Here is a 26805-nt window from a genome sequence, read left to right as displayed (position 1 = left end):
CAGAGCAGTCCTGTATGCCTTTCTGAGAATGATGTCGGCTTGCTCTCTTTCCGCCTTGGTCGTCGCGTGGTACGGCAGGGAGTACGTGACTCGGCTGACAATTAGGCTGTTAACTAGCTTAAGAGTGTCTTCTTCTCTCATTCCATCACTCGGCTGAGGCAAAACGCCTCACGTTGCCGTCAAGCGGTTCAGACGCCCGATTTTTGGATGCGTCTATCCAGCGCACCCAGCACGACGCCGAATGTGCGTGGTAACTACGTGCTTCGGAATCACAAGAGAAGTCGGCTACTCCTAGGTCTGGTTTCCCGGGTCATATTAAAGGTAGGATGCGATAGCAGGATCTCTGGGCCAGTCCCAGGTCCGGTATCCCAGGTCCTAGTCCAGGGGGGACGCGATTAGCCGCAGCTTGGTTACCACCCATCCTCCAGCAACGCAGCTCCGCCTATATCTTTTTTAAGTGTAAATGTGTGTTCTCCCCTGCACCGGCCACATATTCGCGTCTTCTTCATAATCCCTCGTGCTGGGAGTTGCAGGAACTGTGTGGCGCTAGCTCCTTACACAGAGACAGAAAAGTGTATTATACGTAGTAATTCAGGGCGCGCAGGCCCCTGGGTCCACGCTCGACCCCATTGAAATTCAAGTGTTTATGTCCCTCAGTATCATAACACTGGCAGCCCAGCTGGTGGCGATGCATGGCCGGGTCCTCCAAACGCAGCGGGGCATTTCAGTCCTCCCAGGTCTTTAAATGTTCTAGGCCCCACGGCGGAAGGTCCACTGGCAAAGGTTACAGGCAGGACTGGGGAAGGAGAGATGGTAGTGGGAAAGATTACGGGTTGAAGGAACAGTGTGTGTTTGCAATCTGCGCCGTAGTGTTGCGTGCTTTTTGTCTAGGATGGATGGGGTGGGGGTAAAGCTGGCTCGAGGGTCTGTAGGCCTGCGTCAGCTCGCTAAACAAGTGTATGCGCTCCTTCGTCTATTCTGGATTAGAGGCCAGCTGAGCTCGGTTTAAAGGACCTCGAGCCAGAAGTTTGAAAGTCTCGTTTCCGGGATTCTCGGAGTGCCCAGGCACCAGCATCAGCTCCACATGGCGGGCTGGGTGCATTGGGCGAGCCCAGTATTCTAAAAGCAGGGACAGGAACTCGGTCTCGTGCAAAATTTAGAATCGCTGTTTTTGAATCTCTTAAAATGTACTGACCTTTCCTGCGGCTTATGACGATTGCAATGGCAGCTTCCTCTGTAGTTTCTGTGAAGGTGTCTGCAGAGAGAGGTAATGAGATGAGAGCGGATGAGGAGGAATCCACCACGGCTGTGGTGGCTTCATCACCCGTGCATGCACCGTTCAGCCATACGCCGTCAGGCTCACCACTGTAATATTAGTGGACCACCGTTGAACGGCCTCGGCGGCGCTGACCATGGTAGGATGAATGCGTATTTTTCGGGAGTAGCTTGATAAATAGTTCTCGGTGTATGAGTAGAGGGATAGAGAAGAGGGTTGTGTCTTAAGCCGGTATCCTGATTCCAACGAAGCTAGGATATACCACCCAGTGGATAGTTTCGTGCGTCTGATGTAATGAGGCTGTCGGTAGGCCTACGCGATTGTGTGGTGGAGACCCAGGCCTAGCAAGCTGTCCGTGGGTGGGCTCAGGGGAAGATGAAGTGCGACTTGATATGCCTTGCGGATCAAGGCATCCAAATCGTTTATGTTATGTTTGGACAGTGCTAGGTACGGTGGCGTGTCAAGCTTATTGCTGAAGACGAAGGCATGCATGAGGCGACAAAGGTTACGCTTCTTCATGTGCTTATGTTGACCCAAGACTCTAAGGGTATGTTGCGATACCGCACCTGCACCCTATATGAGTTTCTTTAGGGTGGGGATTTTTTATCATTGCTCTGGATATGCAGGGCCAATACACAGAGAGTTTCAACCTCCTGTACAGAGCTCCCATTAGGTTCAATTGTAATAGGAGAGCGGGAGGAATGGCGGTTCCTGAGGCGGATGGGCAGCAGTGTGGACTTATCTGGCGAGCAGCACAGTCGGATGCTGCTTGCATAATTTTCGGTTTGAGTGGCTGGTTCTTATAAGGTGTCTTCTATGCCGCCATTACTCATATGAGCGGTCACAAAATGCCCCCTTTTCGAAAATTTGTTCTAGCGTCCAACCACTCAACGCAAATAGTGTGGCACATGGTGTTCTCGATGATTAGTTCCCATCACGCACAGCAAACCGTGCGCATCGCACATCCTATGACGGTCACCAGCGATCAGATCACTGTGTCCACAGGGGTTCTACATAAAAGACAAAGTGCCGCAGAACGCTTCCAAAGTACACGTCATCTCCACATAACTTTCTGAAAACATGGCGTTATACCAACATGAAAACACAGAAACAATCCTATAGACGAACGTGGAAGTTCGACACAGATGCAGACGAACGCTTCCGATCTGTTTCAGCACTCAGACTTTCTGATCATACATACCTCTATACCGTAACCAATAACAATTACGTTGTAAAGATTCATTATTCTAACTCACGAATGACGAAATACAGCAACACGCGATCGCTTTCAAAAGCACTTGCACACACTGTCGCAACCATTCCTTACTGTACGATTGCTCATCCTGAGCCAGACATATACTTTCATGCCATGCGCCTCCTTGACTGCGAAGACAGTCACCTGCGGAAAGGGTTCTGTACCTGACTGTGATGACTAATTGCTATTCTTAGCCTTAATACTTATAGAGGAGCAGTACACATTAGTACAGTATTCCTTAAAACCATAGGGTACAGATTTGGGTTGACGACAGTGACCGCTGTAGCTTTGAATTCAATCAATAGCCTTAGAATAATACTGCATGCCTTGGGTGTCTCACTGGGACCCTCAGGAGAAGCAGACATCATCCCTGCCTTGCTGACACCAGTACCCGGAAACTCATGCAACGATGCACTTCGCTCGCTATTGAGCCCGGCATTCCTCCTCGGTATTGTACGTTAGTACCCGTCACATGACTTGACGAAACTTTTAAGGTCAGCCTGTACTCCGAGCCAATAGAACTGACTGAGCACCTTAGCTCTAATTCCCCGGATCCCCTTATGGCAAACTCTCAAACGCCAGCATGAGGACCCTCGAATGCAAGCAGTTCGGTACCAATATCTTTTTAGGTATTAGGTGAAGACACAATTAGCACGACCTGAAACAAAGCCCGTGCTCAAGATGAAAGTATGGGCGCTCCGCCTCTTACCAAAAGATGTTTTCCTAGCTTTCTCCGACATCCCTCTAAGGTGGTATCATTTTCGTGGTCAAGAAGTAACGCCAGAAATGACACAAAGAGCGCATTGTGAGCAAAATCATTGCGGCCTTCCGAAGTGCTCGCCACTACAGTACGGGAAGGACACTAAATTATTTCTGCCGTAGAGGGGACGTCGCCTGCTTCGTAGGACATTGTAGATTACTAAAATGGAGCTTGTAACTTTTTCAATTATTTTATTTTTTTTTATTTATTTAGAAATACTGCCGGTTATAAGAGGGTGAGTGGGCATCGTGCAATGGCCTTGCCCGAGAGGTATGGTGACGAGATCATCACCTCTGCCAATGGAACTTTGTCACAAACCTCTACCTTTACGGTCACTAGAGGCGGGGTATCCCCTTTACGGCTACCCATCGTTCTTCTATGAAGTCTGAGAACACATTAAAAGTTAGGCCCAACAACACGAGAAGTACGTGTGTCAGTGTGTGATTGAGGAATGAGTCCAAAAAAGTCACCTCTCTCTTTTACAAAGCATGGCGTATTATAGCTAGTAGTCCAATTTACACTGGAAACTAATAATATAGCAAAAAAAAAAAACACAACGACGCAATAGTGATAACTAAGACTAGGTAAATGACATTAGGGAAAAGCGAACAATGAACAAAACACTGCGATAAAAGAAGACTGTAAAGATGCCAAAGCAAGTGTTCAAGATATAATAAGTAGGGCAAGAGTTAACTAAACACAGGGTAAAATACTAAGCAAGATAAAGGTCAAACAAAAGACGAAAGTTATATTCAATTAATCGACAGTGGCAAAAAGCAATTTGCACGGGTTTCTGTTTAGAAGAGGCGTCGAAGTCGCAGAGGTGATCGGTAGCGGCGACCGTACAGCTGAGAACGACGAGTTGATCGCGGGCTCAATGAAAAACAATATACTTTGCCTGAGCAAGCAGCCGTGAGAAGGGCCCGAAGATTGAATCTTACCAGAGTACCCTGCCGCTGGTGTGCTGCGGTCTGTTTTTTTACACTCTCGGCTTTTTGCGCTGCAGTCCATAATCAAGGACGCTCGCTTGCCGGTCGCTGCCCCGGAATTCATGTCGAAGCATGCTCGAAGAATCAGGGAGATCCCGTATGTTTATTTCTATATGCGAAACAAGAGATCCCGTAACTTTCGCTCTATAGGTGTGGCAGCTTGCGACAAACTTCAGTGTCAGTTACATCCGCAAAAGACAACATTACCTTGTTGCCTGTCAGCGAATTCGCAGCTGAGAGAACCTGACGAACAACAATGCTATTGTTGCTGCTGCCACGCAACACCAATGTTGGCTGTCTGAACACCTCATCATGCATCACGGGCATTTCGGCATCCACCGGGGTTTAAATATGGACTTCCTTTTCGAGCTGTCTTTCTGGGTACGTTAATTGGGGAAGAACTCCGAGGAGTAAAGCAACAGGAAAACTCCGCACGGCCCCCTGAACTCCTATCCTACATGACTGGGCATCATGCCCTGACTTTCGGCAGAATGTACAGTGAGATTTATTTGGCTTCAAAAGTGCCCAGCCTTCTAGAAATTTAAGAACCGAACCTGGAACTGTGAGCGAGGTGCATAGAGTATGGGTCTCAGTTCTTCTGGTTCTGATTTCATTTTGAAAATCAAAACGTTTCTGCAGCTATGCCTAGAGGTAGTGAACCACCGACTTCGCCAGTTTATCAACCGTCTCATAAACCTGTTTAAGTAGAAACACAGCAAGACGGGAGCAGTAGTTGTTTATGAACTGCTGGGCCACCACCATGTCAGGAATATTCTTAAATGTGTGGACCTGTCCTCGCATTTCTGCCCATCGGTCAAAGAAGCTGAAAAGCCTAGTAGCGTACTGCGACGCTTTTTCGCCATCCTGGACCTTGCTTTGGCGAAATTTCTCGCGATAACCCTCAGCAGCAAACTGAAATATTTGCAGTAAAGCAGTCTTGCCCTTCTAATATTTCACGGGACACTCTTGCGAGAGCCGACGGAATAGCTTTAGCGCTTCTACACAGAACCATAAGCTCAAAGCTGTGATCCACGTTTCTCTTGGCCAACCCTGTCATGTGGCCACATATAAAATCTTTTCAAATAGGCATCTTAGTCATCGCGTCTTTCTCTGAACGACAGTTTAAGGCTATGGAGACTTATTGAGGCGCCTGAATGGCACTGCGTTCTACCGGTTCCTGAGATTGATTGATTTATAGGAAGAAAAAGGCGCGGTAACTGTCTCACTTGTTTTCGGTGGACACCGCAACCACGCCGTAAGGGAAGGGAGGCAGGTGGGAGTGAAAGTGGAAATAGAGAAAGGGGAGCAGTAGTGTAGGGCTACGGAGTAATTTCGAACACCTGGGGATCTTTAGCGAGCGCTGACATCGCACAGCACACGGACGCCTCTTCGTTTCGCCTCCATCGAAACGAAGCCGCCGAGGCCGGGTTCGAACCCGGGTACTCCGGCACAGTAGTCGGGCGTCTTACCCCTGCACCACCCCGGCGGGGTTACCGGTTCCTGAGAACAAAATCAGCCACCTTAAATGAGCCTACTTGCAACTACAAAATATCCTTCGTAGCATTTGCGTTTAACACTAGTTCCTCCTTCGCAGTTTGTGCCTTTAACTCCAGTCACTCCTTCCCAGCTTCGCGCACAATGATTCTCTTTCCGCGCCTTTCGAAGCTCTTCTTGCACCTATGCTCGAAGCTGAGTGTCCTTCAATCTCATGCGCTCGCCAAAGGCGACCGGCTACGATGCGCTCATATTGCCTCGAAAAATATTTTCCTTATATAGCCTAGAGAAGGACCTGGTCCTGCCATGGACGTAGAATTGTGAGGAGGTTTTTTAAAGCCTACCAAATGGAAGGGTTGATTTGGGGGGATAAAACTAACATGCGACCAGGTCGGTCAACCTAGGAATATGCAGAAACCTAGGACTAGACAAATAACGACAGATAACAAATAACGGGCTTACAAGACGAAGACGAACATAAAATAGTCCGGACGCTAGAAGAATGACTTACTTGTGAACGCTCCACGTTGCATGGGTTTAAAGTGCAAGGAACGCCCGTTGTCCACAGGCGCTTGAATCATGCCAGCAGGTGGCTTGGTGGCCGAAAACGCTACCTTAGGTTGCCGGCACACGTCAGAAATGCCCGATTTCCGGGCGCACCTATTCAGCGTGCCCAGGACAACGCCGAACGTGCGGGCTGACTACGTGCTCCAGGAGCACATATTTAGTCGGCTACTCCAAGGTCTGGTCTCCCGGGCCGTAGGACAGCTGGGATACGATCAGCAGGAAATCTGTGGTCGCTCCCAGGTCTGATGTCCCGGGTCGTAGGCTAGGGGGAACGTGATCAGGCGCAGGGGCGGGACTATACCCGTCCTCCAACAACGCTGCTTCGCCGATATCCCTCTTACATGTAACTCTGTATTCTCCTCCGCACGCGCCACATACTAGCGTCGTCGTCTTTTTCCCTGTACCGGGAGTTGCAGGCACTGTTTGGCGCTAGCTCCTTACAATGTCCATGATAATGCAGTTATCAATAAAATATTTGCTTCCATTTGCTTTTGTAGGCTGAAGTGCCTTGGAAAAACGCTTTTTCAGGCGTTAGGTTATCATTGAGGCACAGTGGCTGATCGTTTGTTGCTGAGACGGCAATGTCAATAATTGTAAGCCTTGCCTTCTTTGCATTTTCTGCAAACTGCATCTTCGTCATTCTCAAGCAAGCAAGCGCTATTTTTGTCGCAATCTTACCAGGGTCATGATGATCAACAGCGCTATCCGAAATATTACATATAACTTGCTCCCTTTCAAATGCAAAATTTATTAACGGAAACCATTTTAAACACAAATGAATCCGTTTATTTATACATTGTTTATGTTTGAGTACTGTTTAAGGGAAGCAATCAGTTCAGTGAGTTGTTTGTTTTTATTAAAATGTGACCGATATTAATTACCAAGAAAACCATGTTCGCGCTTTACACGTTCATACATACAGTTACAATATGCATGCAGTTATTTGAACATGCTAAGATATTATTTTATTTAAATGTGTTTCGTCGATAAATATTTCGACTTAGAGACATAGCAAACGATTGAACACTTTCTACAGGCATCAGGTGCAGCCTTCTTGAAACGTTTAGAACAGAGTGCCCTACTTCCACGCTGTGTTCTATTTCTCCTTTTGAATTCGTGAAAATCTTTCGTTTGAGGGACTAAAACTGGCTCAGCTTGAGGAAATTTGAGCACTGGGAATGCATTACGAGCAAAAGGTTGTGGCTCAGAAACAGACCCCCTAGCTATAAAAGTTTGAGAAAAGGCTTTACATATAGAGCGTGGAGATGCTCATCGCGAGAAAAAGACGGGAAAATGAAGGGAGATTACAGAAAATAAAATTGTTTTCTATCACTCGTTAAATGTGAACACGCAAAAAGCGTTCGCATTATGCTATATATGCTTCTTGTCTGCTGGTAAATTACTGGTGTGCTGTAGTACTTTGCAGCAAAAATAATATCCTCTTGTTAGAAAAACCAGGTAGAGCAAAGCGCGATTGAACGACGTCAAAGTTGGAAACTCTAGTTTGATTAATAATGAAGCCAGCAGCTTCCTACACACAGAAGTGGAAGAAGCTTCACAGGAAACAGAATTCGCAAAAATATTTTGCTTTTAACATTTATTATAAAGCCCGTCAGTTTGTGATAAGCACATACAGAGCACTGCATACACTACTGCATACTCATACGAAGTCTGACATAAAATATGTGAGCCACGTTGTCGAGAAATATGTTTTGACAAGTAATATGCTGCAGACATAGTTGTGGAAATACTGTGGGATTCGAAATTTGCTGTAGACATTCAAGTTGAATACTTCGGCTTCCAGGGAATCTTTATTGAACTTGTACTCCTCCGTAGACACTTTTTGTTGCATAGTGGCAACAATTGCAAAGGTTACAGGTGCAGGGTGGACTACAAACGCCATATCCCTTGCAAGGCTGAAATATGAGAAAACACAATATTGTTTTAACCATAACATGCGGGGATGAAGTATTTCGCATAATTTTGCAGTTAACCCATATTTCCGGGAGAAGTGCACTTCCCAGGTGCCAAAACCAAGGGCAGATTTTCGAATTTCAAATTTACTCTGCAAACTTGGTGTTATCAATGAACAGATTTGTCATGGAAGACAAGTGAATAATTACTTCGGTAGGGCTCTTTAGGTTTCCTTATTTCAATATTCCCAGGTATTAGTTACGAGAACAATTAGGGCTGTAAATATGAAATAAATACTTCATGTTTGAATGTCAAGAAAGATTGGTAAGAAGTGAGCGAATGATATTTACGTCAAATTTAAAGACCAGCAATATTAGCAAACGTCTTCCTTAATTACCGACGATAAACTGAACATAAATATTTCTACATCACCTTGCTAGCACACATAGCATAGAGAATAAAATATTAAATTTTTCACTCCTCTAGATTATTGCTGCCGTATTTCTAGAAGACGTAGTCTCCAACTCGTTTATCTGCAAAGCGCCAAGCATAATTGAAGGCAGAATAACCCCTAGAGCCAGGCAGAGCGTCGCCACTACTTTCATAACACTGTTTTCACAGATTATTCAGTAAGTTTGTATTTTTCCATTCGTTCCACCTCATGCACCCCAGTATTTGCAAACGAGTGGGCAGGCAAAAGGTATCCACAACATATTAAAAAAAAACTAAAGTCTTCAGCATTAAATTATATTTACGGGAATGATCCTCCTATCTTGTTTACATTAGAGAAAATCTAGAAGCGTCATAAAAAAAATGTTCAACCACCGTGCCATTTACTTTTTCACACAGTTCCAATGTTTAGCGAATACGTTTTCTCTAGACATGCACGTCATCGATAGCATATCGTTTGTTGGTATTGGTGTATGGAACTTTCTGCTGTGGAGCGTAACAAACTATCCTGCGGAATATTTCAATTTGAGTATATTAGCTGACAGCTAGAGAATATAAAAAGCAACCGCCTTCAAAATGTCGAGTGGATAGCAGGATGCTTAAGCACCGCCCTAACAGTAAACGCGATAGCGCCTTTGTCACCCCCTATTTATTCATCAAATTATCTGGCATTGAGCCACAGGTATCGCTTTTCGGGCTTCGGATTGACGATGAGCATGCCACGAGCATAGATTTCTGGGAACAACCGAAGCTGTGGGACGCACAAGTGTGCCGAAGATTAGGCCGAACATGGTGTGTTATTACCTTAAGCTGTGCTGCAGAAATAATTTGTTTATTCAAAGTTTTCAGTCAACGTAAGAGAAATCCTAGAGCAGGAGGGCGATGATTTCGGATGTTCAGTACGTTGCAGAAGTCGCAACAAAAGGAATGCATTATCGGTGCAATGAGTGGTCAAGGCAAACACAATTAAAGTAACTAGGTAAGGAAGTGGGTATTGAGCTCCGAGTGGCGAAAATTGTGGCGAAACAGATGTGGAAGCGCGTGGCAAGTATAGAGACGCAAGCTTCGAAGGTAAGAGTGACCATATGTTTGGAGAAGACTCTAAAAGAGAGTATGTGACGGATCTCCGCTAACAAAATTTACCATTATCCGCGCAGCCATATTATGGGAGGTGAACAGTGAGCCGCCGAAAACTGTCGTAAAGGGCCTGAATTCCGTCCCAAGGAACACAAAATCGATGGCCGTATAATGGCACTGTGGCAGCAAATGTTGGCATGAATATAGGTCCCGAGACATTTTCCCACAATGTCCCTATCATAAGCGCCACCAGAGAGCCTATGATCCGCCAGCGTAATTATTAAAAAGGCAGTCGCTCACACTTGATTGGGGCCATGCTTAATCATTCTTCCCGCAATGAGCCACAGTAGCGCTAAGAATATGCCTATGTCCAACCCTATGTGCCTATGCCTATGTGGGCCTTGACACTGCTAAGCATATCAACACTGGCCCAGAAATGTGCCTTAAAGGGAAGGTGCACCGGTTTTATATTTCGATGATTTTCGAGCGGTTGAATGATTATAACTTGTAATTAAAGCGTGCGAAATATCTTGGCGCTAGCATTTGATACAATGGCGCAATTAGCGATTAAAATCGCCATGGCTATCAGGCTTCACCGCACTGCACAGCAGCGCATGATGACGTCATTGACGGTACCGGTACGTTTTTTGCATAGACACACTTGGTTTGAAGAAATGAAAAGAAGGCTGCCGAAAAGAAAGCCCTAGAAATGTTGATTAGCACCATCAGAAAATGTGCAGCAGTACGTGGGCGCAGGCAACGAACATCAGAAATAGTACCGTCCGTGACGTCATCACCGAGCTTCTCTGCAGAACTTCAGTACTTTAAAGAAAAGTTCGAGGTTTAATCGTCGATTACTCCATCAGTTTGAATGCTAGCGCAAAATCATTTTGCATGCATTACCTACAGCCTATGTAGATTTGAACCCTTGAATGTAGTGAAATTCTCGAAAAGTAATGCAGCTGCTCTTTAAAGCTAAAGCATTGTAAGGCAGTTTGTCGAAAATGGCCTACGGTGGCGCCAAGGCTAATCCTACTCTCAACCAGTTTTTCCATTCTGGCCTAACATGCTTCCCTTATGCATTACATATATAATTTAGAGGTGTTCTTCAATTGCAAGCACAAAAGAAAGTTATTCTTGATCCGATAGAAGTGCCGCAAAGTTTACACAATGACAGCGTTTGCTGTAAGATTGTTTTCAGCCATAACTGTCAAACCGTCCTGCAACGCTTTGAGCAGCTGTAGAATGCACAATGCAGACTCGCCAGCAATGCTCCAGACATCCCGAAGGCGGAATTTTCAGATGCCTCATTTTACCTGAGAGTGGCCAGCGGGATGCCAATAGGGGAACCAAACGGTCGAAGAAAATAACTAATTTTTCTCAAGTATCGTGTTGGTGGGCTGTTGTCAAGAGAACTAAAGACAGACTGGGCAGGCAGGCTTGCAGAAAGGCATGGGGTTTCGTGTGGTTGGCTCTTTGCAGGCTCAAGGGGGAAAACAGAGAGCAGACGGGAGTGCTGTATGCACAGGGTTTGGGCTACAGATAGGGGGCTCTGCATATGGGTTGAAATGAACAGTGATTAGTTGGAGGTGCCGAGAAGAGAAGGCAGCGCAGTCTGGATCGCGTTTTCTGGCTGCTCCCAGAGTTGCAGGCCCATAGCAGTCACCTTTGCATAAATGCGTTTTACTATGAGGTCCACCGCTGGAATTTAACATATAGTATATGCGCAAGGTGATGGTGCATAAAGACTAACAAATTTGGCAGCAACCCAATCTTCGGGCGCATATAAATCAAGTTCATTATTTGAGAAATAGAAAAACGGTGGCGCATTCCATAAAACAAGCGAGATCATGTAGGCAGATATTGTACAGAATGTTTACTGATTCATGAAGCTACACTTCTAAACCAACACCACCGATGGATTGTCACAAAGTTAGAGCTGATTACTTTGCAAGAGATGGCCGACTGTTGATGTGGCTTGACATCTGCAACGAGTGAATGTGTCATCGAGGTGCGGAAACCACAGGTGTGAGGCTTCTTCGACGGGCGTGCGTTTTTTGTAATATTTATCACGCAGAAACTATAAGGAACCTCGAAGGTTACGCCTAACAAACGATGCGTCTATTTACACGCATCGCTAATCACAGGGGCATGAGAGAAGCCAACCTCCTAAGACTCGTACAGGCTTTTGTCATCAGCAGGAACGCCTACACTGTCCCGTACCTGAACCTGGACAACTGCAAAAGTCTAAACTAAAGCAGTCATCAGGAGGATAAAAGCAGGCCTTCGTCTGGCCATCAGTACGTCTGTGAACCTGCTAATAAAAAAGTGACAGAGGCCAACAAGATCGCCCAATATAAAAGGCTGACAAAGACCACGACGAGAAGAATCATACTGCTAAGACTAGGCATAAAAGGACTAAAAATCCTCCTTCTTCCACGGAACATGAATGCAGAGCACAACTAGGAAAGAATGAAAAAAGGGTGAGAACGCTGCAGAGCGTATATAAAGGACGACAGGACGCGGTCTATATTGAAGCCGCCGAGTATGAGCACAGGCATGTTATGTTTGTGGCAGTAACACCTAAAAATAAGCGGCTCGGTCCGGACGAGTTTGGCTGACACAATGAAAAGGTTGCCACTGTACTTGCGATAGTAGGGACAATGGCTGCTACAATGTTATGCGATTCGAAAATATTAACATTCATTTTGCGCAAGGGAAGGGTCCCTTAAAGTGCAAAAAGGATACAGGAAATAAGTAAGGATGACAGACTGATCTGTCGACGATAGGCACCAGCCGACTCAGAGCTTTAGAAAAATAGGAAAATTCATACTCTTGCTCGCACTCTTACCTCCCGGGTAGAGGCTATGACCCTCAGTGCACTCATCAGGGACATGCTAATCACCTTTAAAGAGGTTACTGTGTACTATCTGCTAAATAGTACAGAAAACACACACATCAATAGGACACTAAATAAGAGCGATGAAAGTATCTTGAGGGGCTGACAAACAATGAGATTTCCGAATCCAGCTGCCCTGTAGTAACCGTAACAGTTCTCAAATACGTGCAAACTACACAGGGCAAGGCGGATCTGGTACATATATATATGGACGCGTCCAAAAATCGAAATTATAAACAACAAAGAAAGAAGAATTTTGGGAGACTCTACTATTCAGCTCACACCCTGAAATTCAGCTAAGCAAATTGAGCAGCCTTAAGGACTCCAGGCCGCCGTCTAGGCGGATAGGTTGGCACCTATCGTGTATCTGTCGGTGATTTAAATTTTACTACCACCATTCTAAGACAATAAATTTACTAAGCACATACAATTAAATCACCTGCATATGCGTCATATATGCACAATAGTAACGTTGGTTTGACAAGAAATGCAACAAATGAGTTTATGAAAATCTTGACGGCTTTATCTGTTAATATTGTGATTATATATTATGCTGAAATATTAGTAACGGTAAAATGAAAGTTCCAGTGGGTGCGCCCTGCAAAGTCTCAAAGCCTCCTTTTCTCACATACATATTTGCACCTACTCTCACCACAACCTCTCATATTCACTGCAACCTGCTTCAATTCCTGTCCTCGCCAACTACCCTCTCTTGGTAACATTTTTCTGTTATAAATGACAGCAGATTCGAGACATATGCGCTGAACACAGGAATCAGATTTCACCTTAATAAAAACACAATGCACGTAAATAGTATATCTACACTGCTTCGGGTGCGCGTAACTGTGTTGAAGATTAGGTAATTTCAAACCATTAGAAAACTCCCGTCTGAAAAACAAGAGGTATATGTTTTTTATTTAGAGTAAATGGTGAAATAATTTTCGACGCCTCGCCATCACTTTTTTCTGCATTCGCTCAATCGCTTACATGTGAACAGATCTTTAGTATCGTGCTGAAGTGAAAAAGCAAGCACGTTGGATTCATGTCAGGCACAGGTGGCACGTGAGCAATTTTTTCGTGATCGCATAAGAAATTATATCACATAGCACAATTACCGGTAATCAACTAGGTGATCAACGTCCTCTGCCCCATTCACCTTTCCAAAAACAAATTATAGTAAAGCCCTTACATTCGGGAAGGTTTACTTACTGCACCACGTGACTTAAGACATTTCTCAATCAGAGTTATTCCAGTGGCTATATGTGTCTCCCTTTTCCTTCCGAAAGAAGAATAATAGAGCGCCGCATATAGGCAACAATCAACAACCTCTCCCAGAATAAATTATCTAATGGTGTCTGAGGCTAAACACAGGGTGGCCGACGTAAAGAAGACATTTTTGCCCACTTCTGACCTACGCCAGAGCTCTCGTAAGGTGTGAGAAGTTGTGGCTTGCCTTTTCACTTGCCTTGAACCAAGCCTGAATTCCCGGCTCCACATACGCACGCATGAGCTGCGGCAGAGGACTACGATCCCATTTGCTCCAATTGCGACTGTGCAGTAACGGCCACATTGGCACACACCCTTTGGAGATGTAGGGGAAGACCACCCCCTCGTACTTTACTGCCAGCTCCCTCCGAGGAGAGCTGGGACCAACTTCTTACGCGCTCAGACAAGAAGACGCAGCTGGCGCTTGTCTCGTGGGCACAGAGCGTCGCTCCCACCTGGGCGCCACGCCAGGCCGAACTGCCTTAATTATTACTCTATTGGCATTAAAAGTTGTTTCTCTCTCTGCGGTAGCGCGGGTTCATTGCCGCTGCAGCTCAGGCTTGTGGCCGCCGCTGTCGGCGCTCACGTCTGGCCATGGCAAAAATGAACAGCAAAGCATACCAAAAGAGAGAAAACTTTCTCGTCACGATGGTTGCCAACAGGTTGCTGGATGAGACTCATTATCTGATGTGGAGCTTTTGGGATTGCAAGAGAAGATATGAGGCTGCAAGGTGTGTACACTTGGTGTCTGATAAGTTGTTTGAAGCACTGCAAAAGGCAGCGCAGCCGCAGCTCGTGCATGATCATGTAGGCTATAATAGGTAAGTGTGCTTCTAAATGGTTAAGGACTGGCACATAGGATGACTAAACCACGCAGAGCCCAGCCAGACCACAGGGACAAAAAGTTCAAGCAGGCGAGTGACAAAATCACAAAAATCTATTTGCGCGTGGAGGGAGGGGATGAGGACTCTCCTGGCAAAAAGGACTCAGCCGGGAGAAGAAATGCGAAGGCGGCACTTGGAGCCGGAAAACCTAGTCAAAGAGGACGAGAGCACGTGGTCCTTGTGAGCCGTTACAATGACGAAAGAACGAAAAAGAAGAAGCGAATTAGACTTTGCGTTGCAAAAGAATTCCCATGCGCTTATGCGGCGAAAAGCTCGCCGTTTGGCATTTTTGTCGCCAAAATTTCTCCAAACACACGCATGATCTGTACGAACGCGTGCTGTCGTATTTGATAGCTCGAGCTGGCATAAAAAATGGTACTATCAATTGAAGAAAATAATTTTATAAGCTGTCCATTAGTCTTGTTAAAGGCCCTGTCAATATGGATCAAAACTGGGCAACAGCGCATTTTGTGATGTCTCACGTAGTGAGAATGATAATATGTGTGGAACAGAGGACGAACCGGGCCACAATTGGACGTCTCATAGAGTGGTACTATAAATATCGGGAAAACAAAGGTCTGGTAGGGCCTCATTGAAAATGCCAGGGAGGGACATTGATAATATTGGGTGTTAGTTGCGACACAGACACATTGTAGGACGTAGTTCAAAAGACTATACCAACTCCTTCCCAGTAGTCGGACTTGCTTGGGGCGGCTGAGAGTAGACTCGTGTTCAGCAGTTATGACACGTGCAGCGCCGCTTCCTGATGCCAAATCACGTCACGAGTTTAGTGGTTTAGAAGTTGATGGCACAGTACCACAGTAGGATGGAAAAATACTCTTGTAACGGACTGAATATGAACAACCAGCTTCAGACCTCTCCCGAGACCTGGTGATTCAATTTCATTAGCATGTCTTTTTTTGTTGTTGTTGATAACTGCGCGGCGACGACATTTCAGCCACTGTTGTGTTTTACGCGAGAACCATGGTTTACCTCTATATCGATGGTCTGTTATTATCAGAGCAACATAGCGCGAGATGGGATGGCAGGTATGTAGAAATTGGAGGTTCATGTTGGGAATTGTTGCTATTAGGCCAATGAGAAGGTCGCAGCCAAAGAATTCACACTGTCATATATCAGTTGTTGAAACAAAAAGCACATTTCTGAAGCCATTCAGAGTGAGGATGTCCTGCGTATTTATTACTTTTCTATTTATAAAATTGAGTGCAATAAATAAGTAGAACTCCGGTAGGATTGCCACTTTCTTTGTCAACGTGTTGGATTGAAAACGAAGTCTACTTACAACAGCTTTACTTACGCTTCTGCTCGTACATATCTGCGCACCGCGACGAGAGCACCCGGATATACGACTGCGGCTATTTTCAATTATTAGATTATGCCTTTCTAACGGGGCCGGGCCATTAGAAAGCAAACGCCAGTGTTCAACCGCTTTCAATCCGTACCCTTAAAATTCTGGCTTGTTATTGAACCGTTTAAAATATTTATCCCTAAATACGATGGCAAAACCTTCCTTGCCATGTGACAGCTCTTCAAAGTTTTAACAGGCAACATTTTGTGTCAGGAAAAAACTTCTAAGAAAACATATTCTACTTGTAGGTTTTGAAAGGTTTTAGACAAAATGAATATGCACTGAGAATTTTAACTCCACAAATGGCAATCGCAGCGCAACGCTTTTCTGTTGCTTTATTTCATTGTTTTGCCCCAATCTTAGAATTTCTTTACTCGTCCACTACAATGGCTTGCAACATAGCATATTTTCCAGCTTTTAATAATTATGGACTCTATTGAGCTTTTCGACTCTACAACACGATATATTACAGAAAAAAAGTCTACCTTATAAAAAGTTTGATATGCAGCGTTTTATGGCATATATTGAGCTCACAGGCTTTGCTAGTAAAAATATAAACTATTCCTAATTTCCTAAGTAGCTTCATTGAAATTTCTTTCCAACAACTTTATCGGACCCTTTTAGGTTAAATGGAGAGAAACATTTTAAATTCACTGCGGCACCTCGAGCCTTAATAGTGCCGCGCTACCACTGTATTGTAAAACGCTTCCTTCTCACCTCTCGAAAATCTGTTTTGTTTACTGCACTAATTAAATGAAAGGGAGCAGAAATGATTGGCGGGGTCCTCCTTTGTGGCCTACTTTGTCTTGCCCCCACGCACCTTTAACCCGGAGGCAAAACAATTCTCTTAACTCCCAAATTTTATAATGGGAGTCCTCCAACTAATAAAGAAGGGGCAATACAGTGTCACTTCGATATACAAATCAAAAGCAAATGTATTTATGAGTGCAGTTAGCAGCGCAGTATTTACAACAACGTGTGTTTTGCAGCGTGTTCGGGCGAAAATTAGTGCGGAAGATCAAATTATATTCAAGTTAATGCAATATTGTCCTAATTAATTTGGAAGATGCAATGCCTTGAATAACTTCAGCCGATATAGTGCTTTCAAGAATTCTGTTATGAGCGTTCCTATTTTCCGCGAATTGATAAAGGTAAAGAGAGTCACCACGTAACCTTCTCCTCCCCCCCCCCCCCTTCATTTTAATACTTCATGCAATCTTCGTACTTCGTGCCGTAATGCGATCGAAAGGGAAGCTTGGGTGAAAGAGTGACTATCTCATTGCTTTTGCGATTCTCGATTCTCTATGCATGAAATGTTGTTCTATTGATGGTGGGAAGAGAGGTTTGGATTTTCTATTTGGTTTTTAGTGAAGACTCTTTAGTACCTGAATAAAATCTACTGCCATTGAGAACTGTGACAAGAAATGAACGGTGGAACACGACAGAATTTTTGGTAGGTTATGCGTACTGAGCCACTTTGATTGGTCCAACGCGAGAATATTCGTGGTACCGTGGATCTATTTCGATTTTCCATCCAGCAAACACCCCAGGCTGCAGAGACCACCGGCCTAACATAGGTAATATGTTGGTAATGTACTGGTCTTACGCTGTGCCGGACATCGTCAACACAGCACCAATGTTGAGCCTATGACGTGTGCTGCCTATGACATGGGGTTCGTTGACGACATTAGGTCTCCTGCAGCAAATTTGAGTTTAATATTTGCTCCAAAGTACTTCCTACACAACGTAACAATCGGAAGCCGGCGAACACATGCCTAGTAGCACAGAGCGGCTCGGCGTAATCATTGCTCGAGGTGCAAGGCTGAACTTAAACATTTTGCTCACTCAAAAACAAAAAAGGCTCTGATGAAACTCGCGGAGACTAGCTATCAAATGAGGTACAATGCGCATTTGTACTGTAGGGTCCCCTCTCTATAAAATGTAAACTTAAAACTGCGCAGCAAATTCATTTTTTAAGTTGGACATTTTTTTTTCTGAAATGTAGTGTATTGAATTATACGTTAAACTATTTACCAAACTGTAGAGAAGCGGTGATACATGTTATGTTGCCAAGGTAGCATACATAATATGCAAAGAACTGCCAGAACGAGGCTTTAAGATGAAATTAATGAAATCAAACAACAGTAAACACTGCGATAGAAATTGTTTTCTTGTGCGAATAAAAGGCTTTATACATGTTCATTATCTGAAAAAAAAAAAAAAAAACATTTTAAGCAATATGTAAATATTTGATTTTTTTAAACATTTTTAGTGTGGCCAACTTTTTCACTGCTTTGAGAAAATCGTAAGACTGTCACAAGACAAAGATAGTTTTTCGTCAATGTTATTAAGAGCAAATACTTTAGCCGGTGGCGTAAAGAGTCGAAAATGCTATCGACAAGATCGGATTGGGTCAAACCCAACCGCTCGCACGTTTCGTATGCGATACTACGCTTAGCTCTTTTCAAGACGAGTGCTAAAAACTGAAGCGATTTTGAATGTGACATGGTACGGAGTACGTTTCAGCTGAAAGCAGAGCGATGACTATAGCAGGCATTTTGAGAAATCCAGAAGTGATTGAAGACACTGGACGTCAAAATGGAGCAGCCTAAGTGCGAACAAATGAATGGCGCATAAAAGAAAAAAGGGGGAGAGATAGGAAGCCAACCGGAAGCTTGGACGACGATGCAGAAGCAGAAGTGCGTAAATATTGCTGTACGAGGAAGCACCACTTCCCACCATGTTTTAAGGGGCGAAACAGTGGGAGATTTAAAACAACCGTCTAAACATGGACCGGTAAGCACGGAAGTATGGCCCGAATGCATGTTGGTGAGGGGAGGTTCAGTCTACGCGACCAAAATTGCAGATCAGCTGACAGAGCTTTTAGCGCTACCGTGTCATACTTTCATATACGAAGGTATACTTTTCCCCATGTATTCAGGACTGGTCGGAGCCTTTAAAGAGAACATGAAAGAGGTCACTTGAATGATTTCGCTTATCTATTGGAGAGTTATAATAGTAGGTAAGAATTAAACTTTTTTGCGCCTGTGAAAACGGAAACTGCATTTTACGTCGGCTTCGAGAAGCAGTGAGCAAACATTGCGTATTGCAGAGAGAAATCTAAACTATACTTTGTTTATTTCTCCATAGTTTCGGACAGCTTTTCCGTAGATATTCCAGTTCATTGAAATCCCGAAAATGCTTAAGTTCTCAAGCTGTTTATTGTCTTTATGTTGAACCTTGTTTAAGGAGGAACGGTTGTATTGTCCGCATATTATATTTATCCTGAATAGTGGGTCCAAAGTCAGAGAAACATGCTTCAGAAAGTAATTTTGTTTTTTGTGTGTGTCAGTGTAAATCCCTAATAATTATCGTAAAAACAACGAAATGATTATCGGGACGTTCAAATGGAATTGGAAGTTTAAATTGAAATATGATATTCGAATAGCATGGTCATTCCCTCAAAGAATTATGTTCGCTTTTTAGGTTCATTTGCTGGTTACGGTAACTATGGTTTGTTCGCTCTGCCTGGTACTCGTTTTGCTCCTGCCTATATATATGACATTGTAAAGCTATAGTAATGAAGAAAACCTCGCACGTTTACCACGTGGAGTGGTTCTTTGCACAGCGGCTGTTGGGAAGTACTCCAGAGAAGTCAAACGACACGTACCTCGGATATGCACCAATACCCCAAAGCAGGTCGTTCTGGACACGAGTTACAGCTGAAATATATTGCGAAAAGAGGGTAGCAAATATTACTTCGTAGGCAAAAACTGACGTCTGAGGACAGTATTCAGATGATCATTATCGGCTACAGCTGAATTTAACAGCTGCCCTACCATGGTTGTGCAGCGTTTGGGCGCTCAATTACTGCGCCCAGTTATGCAGTACCAAAACCCTGGCCGCGGCGGCCGCTTTCCGATGAAGGCGAAAAGCAACGCGCCCATGTGCGGCGCGATGTTGGTGCAAGTAAAGATCCCTCAGGCTCAGGCGCTCAAAATTTCCGAGGCCCACCTCTACATCCTCTCGCATAGCCTGAGTCGCATTGGGATGCGAAAACACCATACACTAAACTAAACCCATTTAACAACTAAATTCCTTTGCGAATTTCGCGCGAAATGCCACTGATGTTACTGCATAAATAAGGAGTAAAAAACAGCCGCGCATCATTAAAATAAAAGCGATAGATATTTACAAATTAGCAAAACCTAGAACCGAATGATGCATTATAGGACATTTTTAATGTGAAAGCCTCTAACAGGTAATACTGTCGGCCGCAATTCTGTCAAACATTTCCGCCACGCCATAGCTGTAAACCATACTGGGAGACACGCCGGGCACAAAAAAATGTACATTGATTTTCTAGTCTGGCGTCATGCCAACGCGGTTGCCATCGAGACCGCCGACAATGTTTCGCTTTAAAACGGTTAGCGAAGAACGTTAATTAGTGGTAGTTAATTATAGCGACAGTGACAATGATAATGACAAAGATGACTTTGACTATGACATCATCTCTGGTCATGGACAAGGAGCTGACCAAACCTTGCTTCCGAACCAGGCGTCCGAGCTGCGTTTTTCATTTCGGACAACATCGAACGCCGCACCGCAGAGAATACAGCAGAAAACACCGTAAAGGAGGGAACAGCAGAGTTTTAAATTGGTTTCATCATCATCATTATCATTATCATCATCAGCCTGACTATACCCACTGCAGGGCAAATGCCTCTCCCATATTTCTCCACTTAAGCCGGCTTTGTGCTGGCTGCATCCACTCGACCCCTGCGAACTTCTTAACCTCATCCGCCCACCTAATGTTCTGCCGTCCCCAGCTACGCTTTCCTTCCCTTGGTATCCAGTTTGTTACCCTAAGGGACCATCGGTTATCCTCTCTTCGCACTACATGCCCAGCCCATGCCCATTACTTCTTCTTAATTTCCACTAGAATGTCGGTAACCTGAGTTATTTCTCTGACCCACTCTGCACGCTTCCTATCTCTTAATGTTAACCCTACCATATTTCGTTCCATAGCCCTATGCGTTGTCCTCAACTTAAGTAGAACTATCTTGGTCAGCCTCCACGTTTCAGCCCCATAGGTGAGTACAGGTAAGATGCAACTGTTATATACTTCCCTCTTTAGCGATACCGGTAAGCTGCTGGTCATAATCTGTGAGTGCTTGCCAAATGCGCTCCATCCCAATCTTATTCTTCTTGTAATTTCCTTAAGTTGTCCGGATCTGCGGTTACTACCTGTCCTAAGTAGACAGATTCGCCTACTACTTCCAGTACTTCGCTACCTAATGTAAACTGCTGTTCCTTTCCGAGGCTGTTGAACATTACCTTAGTCTTCTGCATATTGATTTTCAAGCCTACCCTTCTGCTTTTCCTGTCTACACTCTTAAAAAAAAGGTTGGTGAATTCACTAAGTTACTACTAACCTTTTACTTGTCACATAGATCACTACCTTCTTAGTAACTCGAGGTAGTAAAAATACAGCTAGTGAAATTTACTACCCCAGGAAGTTAGTGAACAGTACTAGCGCCAGTTAGTAGTAGGTTAGTGAACACCAACACCTTCGTGCATTATAGTTTGCCATTGATGGGTAGTGGAATATACTACCTTCTAGGTAGTACGCACTACTACCGCACCTAGAGATTCGTACTACATAGGACGTAGTGCTTATTACAACATATACCTAGTTCTTTTTATGGGTTACCATTGAAAAGGTAGTATAATGTGCAACCTTTTGTTTAGTATAAAATACTACCTGGCCAAGAGGTTCTCACTACATAGGTACTAGTGCTTACTGCGGCAGAAACCTGGTATCAGTTGCTACCTGTATGGAGCCAATATATGCATCGATAGGTAAATTATTTCTGAACATATTGAATACCTTAATAAAGATTCGGTAAATAAAAATAATTGTATTATTCGTAATATGTGGTCAATTGTAATCGGCTTCAAGTTCGGTGCAACATTGAGCTGATCTACAAACAAGATGCTAACTTATTTTACCTTGTTCGCACCAGTCTTCAAGCAATGATGACGACAAAATTTCCGGACAACAAATACTCACTTTATTCGTATTTAAAGACAGTGTGGCTATGCCCTTTTTAATGGCAGAAATGGCCCTGAGAGCTAATGGGCATAGTGGCGATGAGCTTCTTAGGCTGCATAAATGCTCTAGCACTGCGCAAACGTTTTCGTTGCGCGTTGAATGTCTAACATTAAATATCCAGTAGCTCTCAATGGCATGCGTGAGTCCCACGGTGACGTCCAACATTCGATCTTGATATCTTCAAACCCAGCATATATTGCGTCAGCGTCATCAGGGTTCATCCGGACGCGCTCCAATGCTGGGTAGATGTCCTAAAATGGAACACTGAAAGTAATGAAATTAGAACTTCATAAATGAATTTATAACAAATTTATACTTACTGGCCTCATCCGGAAATGTGGCTTTCAATTCTTTCACAACCATGCAGAGGCAAAAGTTCCACCATTCAGTAGCAAAGTGATCTGCAAGTATTACAGAATTCACATATATTAAAATCACTTCTTCAATGACAATAAAAGGGAGCAATAAAGACTTAGAACTTATGAAATTGATTTTTTTTTCTTTCAAATAATGAAGTCCGCAGTTTATTGAACACGCCTAAATTCCACTGAAAATTATTACCTTTATTTCATATATTCCTGTGCTTTCAGATTTACAGGCTGTTTTGTTTTTGCTAAACACAAAACAACATTCATAGAATTATGATACCACGAACAGATAAAAATTTTTGGGATGGGTATTTTATACAATCATTTCCAGAAAAGAACAGATTTTCAGCGCTGACAAATACACACACATAGGACAGGCACTGAATATCTTTTTTTTTTCGAAACACCACAATGAAACTTCTTTCAAAAAAAAAAAAAGCATTCTATATGCAGTTCAAAAAATTGCTACACCTTGTCGTGAACTGGAAATGATTTAGTCATGTAAAAACAATTGCTAGGTTAGTTGGTTCATTTCACAAAATGAAATTTTAAAAAATAAATATAGATTCGCAGATATACATTTTGGGATGGATATTTTATAGAATAATTTCCAGAGAAGGAGAGATTCACAGCGCTAACAAATAGACACTCACAAATACACACACACAAGAAAGGCGCTGACTCCATCTTCTGTTTCGAAAGGACACCAAAATGAAACTTCTTAAAAAAAAGAAAAGATCTGTATGCAGTTCAAAAACTTCCTACAACCTTGTCGCAAACTGGAAATTATTTAGTGAAGTAACACCAGATGCTAAGCTAGTAAGTGCCTTTCACCAAAACGAAGCTTCTCCCAAAAAGATATATATAAACACACAGATATAAATTTTGGGATGGATATTTTATGCAATCATTTCCAGAAAAGGGAAGGTTCACAGAGCTAAAAAATACATACTCACAAATAGACACACACAGGACAGGCGCTGACTCCAAAATCTTAAAAAAAAAAATACATACGTTTCATTTTGCTGTCGTTTTCAAAAAAAAAAAAAAGAAAGTTGGAGTCGGCGTCTATTCTATGTGTGTCTATGAGTGCGTACTGGCTAGCGCTGTGAATCTTTCCTTTTCTGTGAAATGCACCAACTAGCCCAGCAATTGGTTTCACTTGACTAAATCATTTCCAGTTTGTGAGAAGGCTGTAGGAATTTTTTGGACTGCGTACAGATTAAAGAAACATATTTCTAAAGACCCGCGTAGCTCGAGCAGATGCACTAGGATCCAATAATTGTATGCAAAACAAAGCAGAAAAACTCAGCTTATACGGTCTTGAAGTAAGTTTGTGACCAAGTTATATGTTCCCGACAAATAACAAAAATGTCAGCAAAAGTTTGAATTTACTACAAACCTACAGTTTGCTACAAAATATTCTAGGACTGCGGGTGCCAAAAAATAACAAAAATGTCCACAAGGTATGGGTTTACTACAAACCTACAAATTACTACAAAAACACGATAGAACTGCGATGTAATCAAGTGCGAAAAAACATGATTTAGTTAGACTTGTGCAAAACTTATTCCAAAAAAATAAAAAAAGAAGGACACATTGCTACCTTCGCACGAGGCATAGTTTTTACTGTGTTAGGTTCGTTTTACTTTCAGCGGCGTTTATGCTCAACAAAAACAGCATGTTCACAGGACAAAGAAAGGCGACAACAGAACATGTGCTACTATCCTCTCAAAACATGTCGTTTTCGTTGAGCTTAATGTTTGTAGCAAATGGCACTACAGCTTACTCTGTTCAATTTCACTTCAACAGAGGTGGCATTATTTCAACGGCATTTACTTCTTGTCAGGATCAGGAAACACTCGGCCACAATTTATTAACAATGGCGATAAATAATTACTTTTGCAATACACAGGTCTTTGCATTCCAAGCACTGAAGATGAAAACGGGCAACTTACCTCGAAGCGCACGTTTTCTGCACCATCCCTAAATCGCCATCCAGCAAAGCATTTATCAGATCTTCCTGCCGATGCTGCCCGCTGGCTTGAATAACTCTTTCGGTCTTTCCAAATCACTAGACATGGGCGACGAACACAGCGCTTCGGCGTCACTCTTCCCGCCAAAATCAGTATCGGTGGCAGACGGCGAACACCACGAAGCAGAACGAATGAAAATAAGCCAGTCTGACAAGTCAATGCTGGCCCAATGCGCGGCAAACGAGCGGCGGCGCCGCTGTCAAAAACGATGGGATCCTGGAGTCGATGTCTGCAAGAGCAACATTTACGTAGTGCTTAATGTGTGCACTTTCCGATGGTGCTCATGAACTTTGATATGTCGACCAGGACACGCAGACATTTACAAAAGTGTGAGACTCGACAACCACCATTCCAGCAGCACAACGACGACGCTCCCGTCCACCGCGCGCAGTTTCGCACAGCGGAAAGCATGCGTAAAGTGAGAGAAGAGTATGCCCGAGTATTAGCCATCGCCCCACTGTTCTTTTTATAGCCGCGCGTGAAACCGTTTCATATTTCGGCGTCTACCGTCCGCCGAACTTCGGCCACCTGCAGCGCCGGCACGTTCGGATGCCTGGATCAAATGTCGACGGTACAGCCCCTGCCAGCCGTCCAGCCCACGCGCATTCCTCCCGGCACATTTTTTTCTTTGTGTGTGTGTGTGTGTGTGTGTGTCTGTGTGTGTGTGTGTGCGTGCGCGTGCGTGCGCGTGCGTGCGTGCGTGTGTGTGTGTGTGTGTGTGTGTGTGTGTGTGTGTGTGTGTGTGTGTGTGTGTGTGTGTGTGTGTGTGTGTGTGTGTGTGTGTGTGTGTGTGTGTGTGTGTGTGTGTGTGTGTGTGTGTTTACAGGATGCTGATGCTTGGACCATACGTAGAGAAAATGGAATAAATGTTGATTGCAGGCAACTACATGCGAGGTGGAAAAGTATTGATTTCTGGTCGTTGTGCATTTCTGTGTTAAGATGAACAAAACAACAGCAGTAGACGCAAAAACCTTGTGCTATGCAACGTGAATACAAATTATTTTCAATTTTCTTTAAAAATGTGTTGCTTCTAAAATGACGCCATCCGCACCTGAGCGTTTTCCGTGACTGACTGCAGGTCGTTCCCACAAAGCATCCCAGTTCACTATACTGCAGGCTTTTCCTGAAAGAGCTAAGTGTCGCTCTGACTTTTTTCGACACCGCATTACGCTGTCAGGAGCTCGCATGGGGCAAGAAAACTCAAATTCTGTAATGTTTTTTCTTTAGCTTGAAGGGTGCACAAAAACTAGACTTAAAAAAAATAAAAATAAAACGAACGCCATTATATGATTGAAAGTAATGTATCTCGTTAATTCCGGAATAAGTTTTAATGTATGACTGGCAAGAACAGCCAAAGCATGAATTTCTGAAAATATTGGTAAAGTTACGCTAGCAAGATACTATGGTAAAGTTGCCTAGGGATTCTAGCACTTAACTCGTCAAAACTACTAACAGAAACTCACTTGTTAGTAATGGGAGCCGTTACTACCTCAAAAAGTTGCGAGTTAGTTCAAGGTTAGTAAAAAGGTAGTAAAACCTATTCGAAGTTAGTAACTGCTGCATTTACTAGCTTCTTACTAACCTTTTTTCTAAGAGTGTAGGTCACCGATTACTATTTGCAGTTCCTCCCCCGAGTTGCTTAGCAAGGCAATGCCATCAGCAAATCGCAGATTACTGAGGTATTCTGCATCTACCCTTATCTCTAACTGCTCCCATTCCAAGTCTCTCAATACTTCCTCTAAGGAAGCTGTGAATAGTACTGGGGAGATTGTGTCTCCTTGCCTAACACCTTTCTTTATGGGAATTTTGTTACTTTCTTTATGCAGAACTATGGTTGCTGTGCATCCACTATATATATCTTCCAGCACATTCACGTACGGCTCGTCTACCCCCTGACTTGGCAATGCCTGCATCACCGCCGAGGTTTCAACCGAGTCAAATGCTTTTTCGTAATCAATGAATGCTATGTATAAGGGCTGGTTAGATTCTGAGCATTTTTGTCTCACCAGAATGATGGTATGGATATGATCGATAGTAGTGTACCGTTTCCGAAAACTTGCTTTATTCTTTGCTTGATTGCAGTCTA

The 26805-nt window shown here is 43.7% G+C and overlaps 1 protein-coding gene and 1 long non-coding RNA gene across 3 annotated transcripts in view; both read right to left on the bottom strand.

Moving 5' to 3' along the window:
* Positions 1–7921: 7921 nt before the first annotated feature.
* The window catches only part of LOC146177004 (uncharacterized), a 39668-nt gene continuing 20784 nt past the window's right edge, over positions 7922–26805 (bottom strand). The window contains exons 3-4 of one of the 2 annotated variants that reach the window (XM_084581066.1): positions 19871–19922; positions 7922–8257 (exon numbers count right to left, since the gene is read on the bottom strand). In XM_084581066.1, coding sequence (XP_084437192.1) covers positions 8002–8257; positions 19871–19922 — 308 coding nt within the window. In that variant the 3' untranslated portion in view covers positions 7922–8001. The remainder of the gene's footprint in view (positions 8258–19870; positions 19923–26805) is intronic. The other variant, XM_084581067.1, reaches the window with a different exon arrangement.
* LOC146177005 (uncharacterized) lies at positions 22335–24837 on the bottom strand. The gene is made up of 3 exons (XR_014701254.1): positions 24642–24837; positions 22636–22716; positions 22335–22579 (listed from the first exon to the last, which is right to left on the bottom strand). It is a non-coding gene; the product is annotated as an uncharacterized LOC146177005 (long non-coding RNA).

The sequence above is a fragment of the Amblyomma maculatum genome, chromosome 10 (genome assembly GCF_055883805.1).
Source record: "Amblyomma maculatum isolate TAMU_Amacu chromosome 10, ASM5588380v1, whole genome shotgun sequence".
NCBI classification, from domain to species: domain Eukaryota; kingdom Metazoa; phylum Arthropoda; class Arachnida; order Ixodida; family Ixodidae; genus Amblyomma; species Amblyomma maculatum.
Note: the sequence above shows the minus strand (reverse complement) of the source record. Positions and strands in the feature narration are given on the sequence as shown.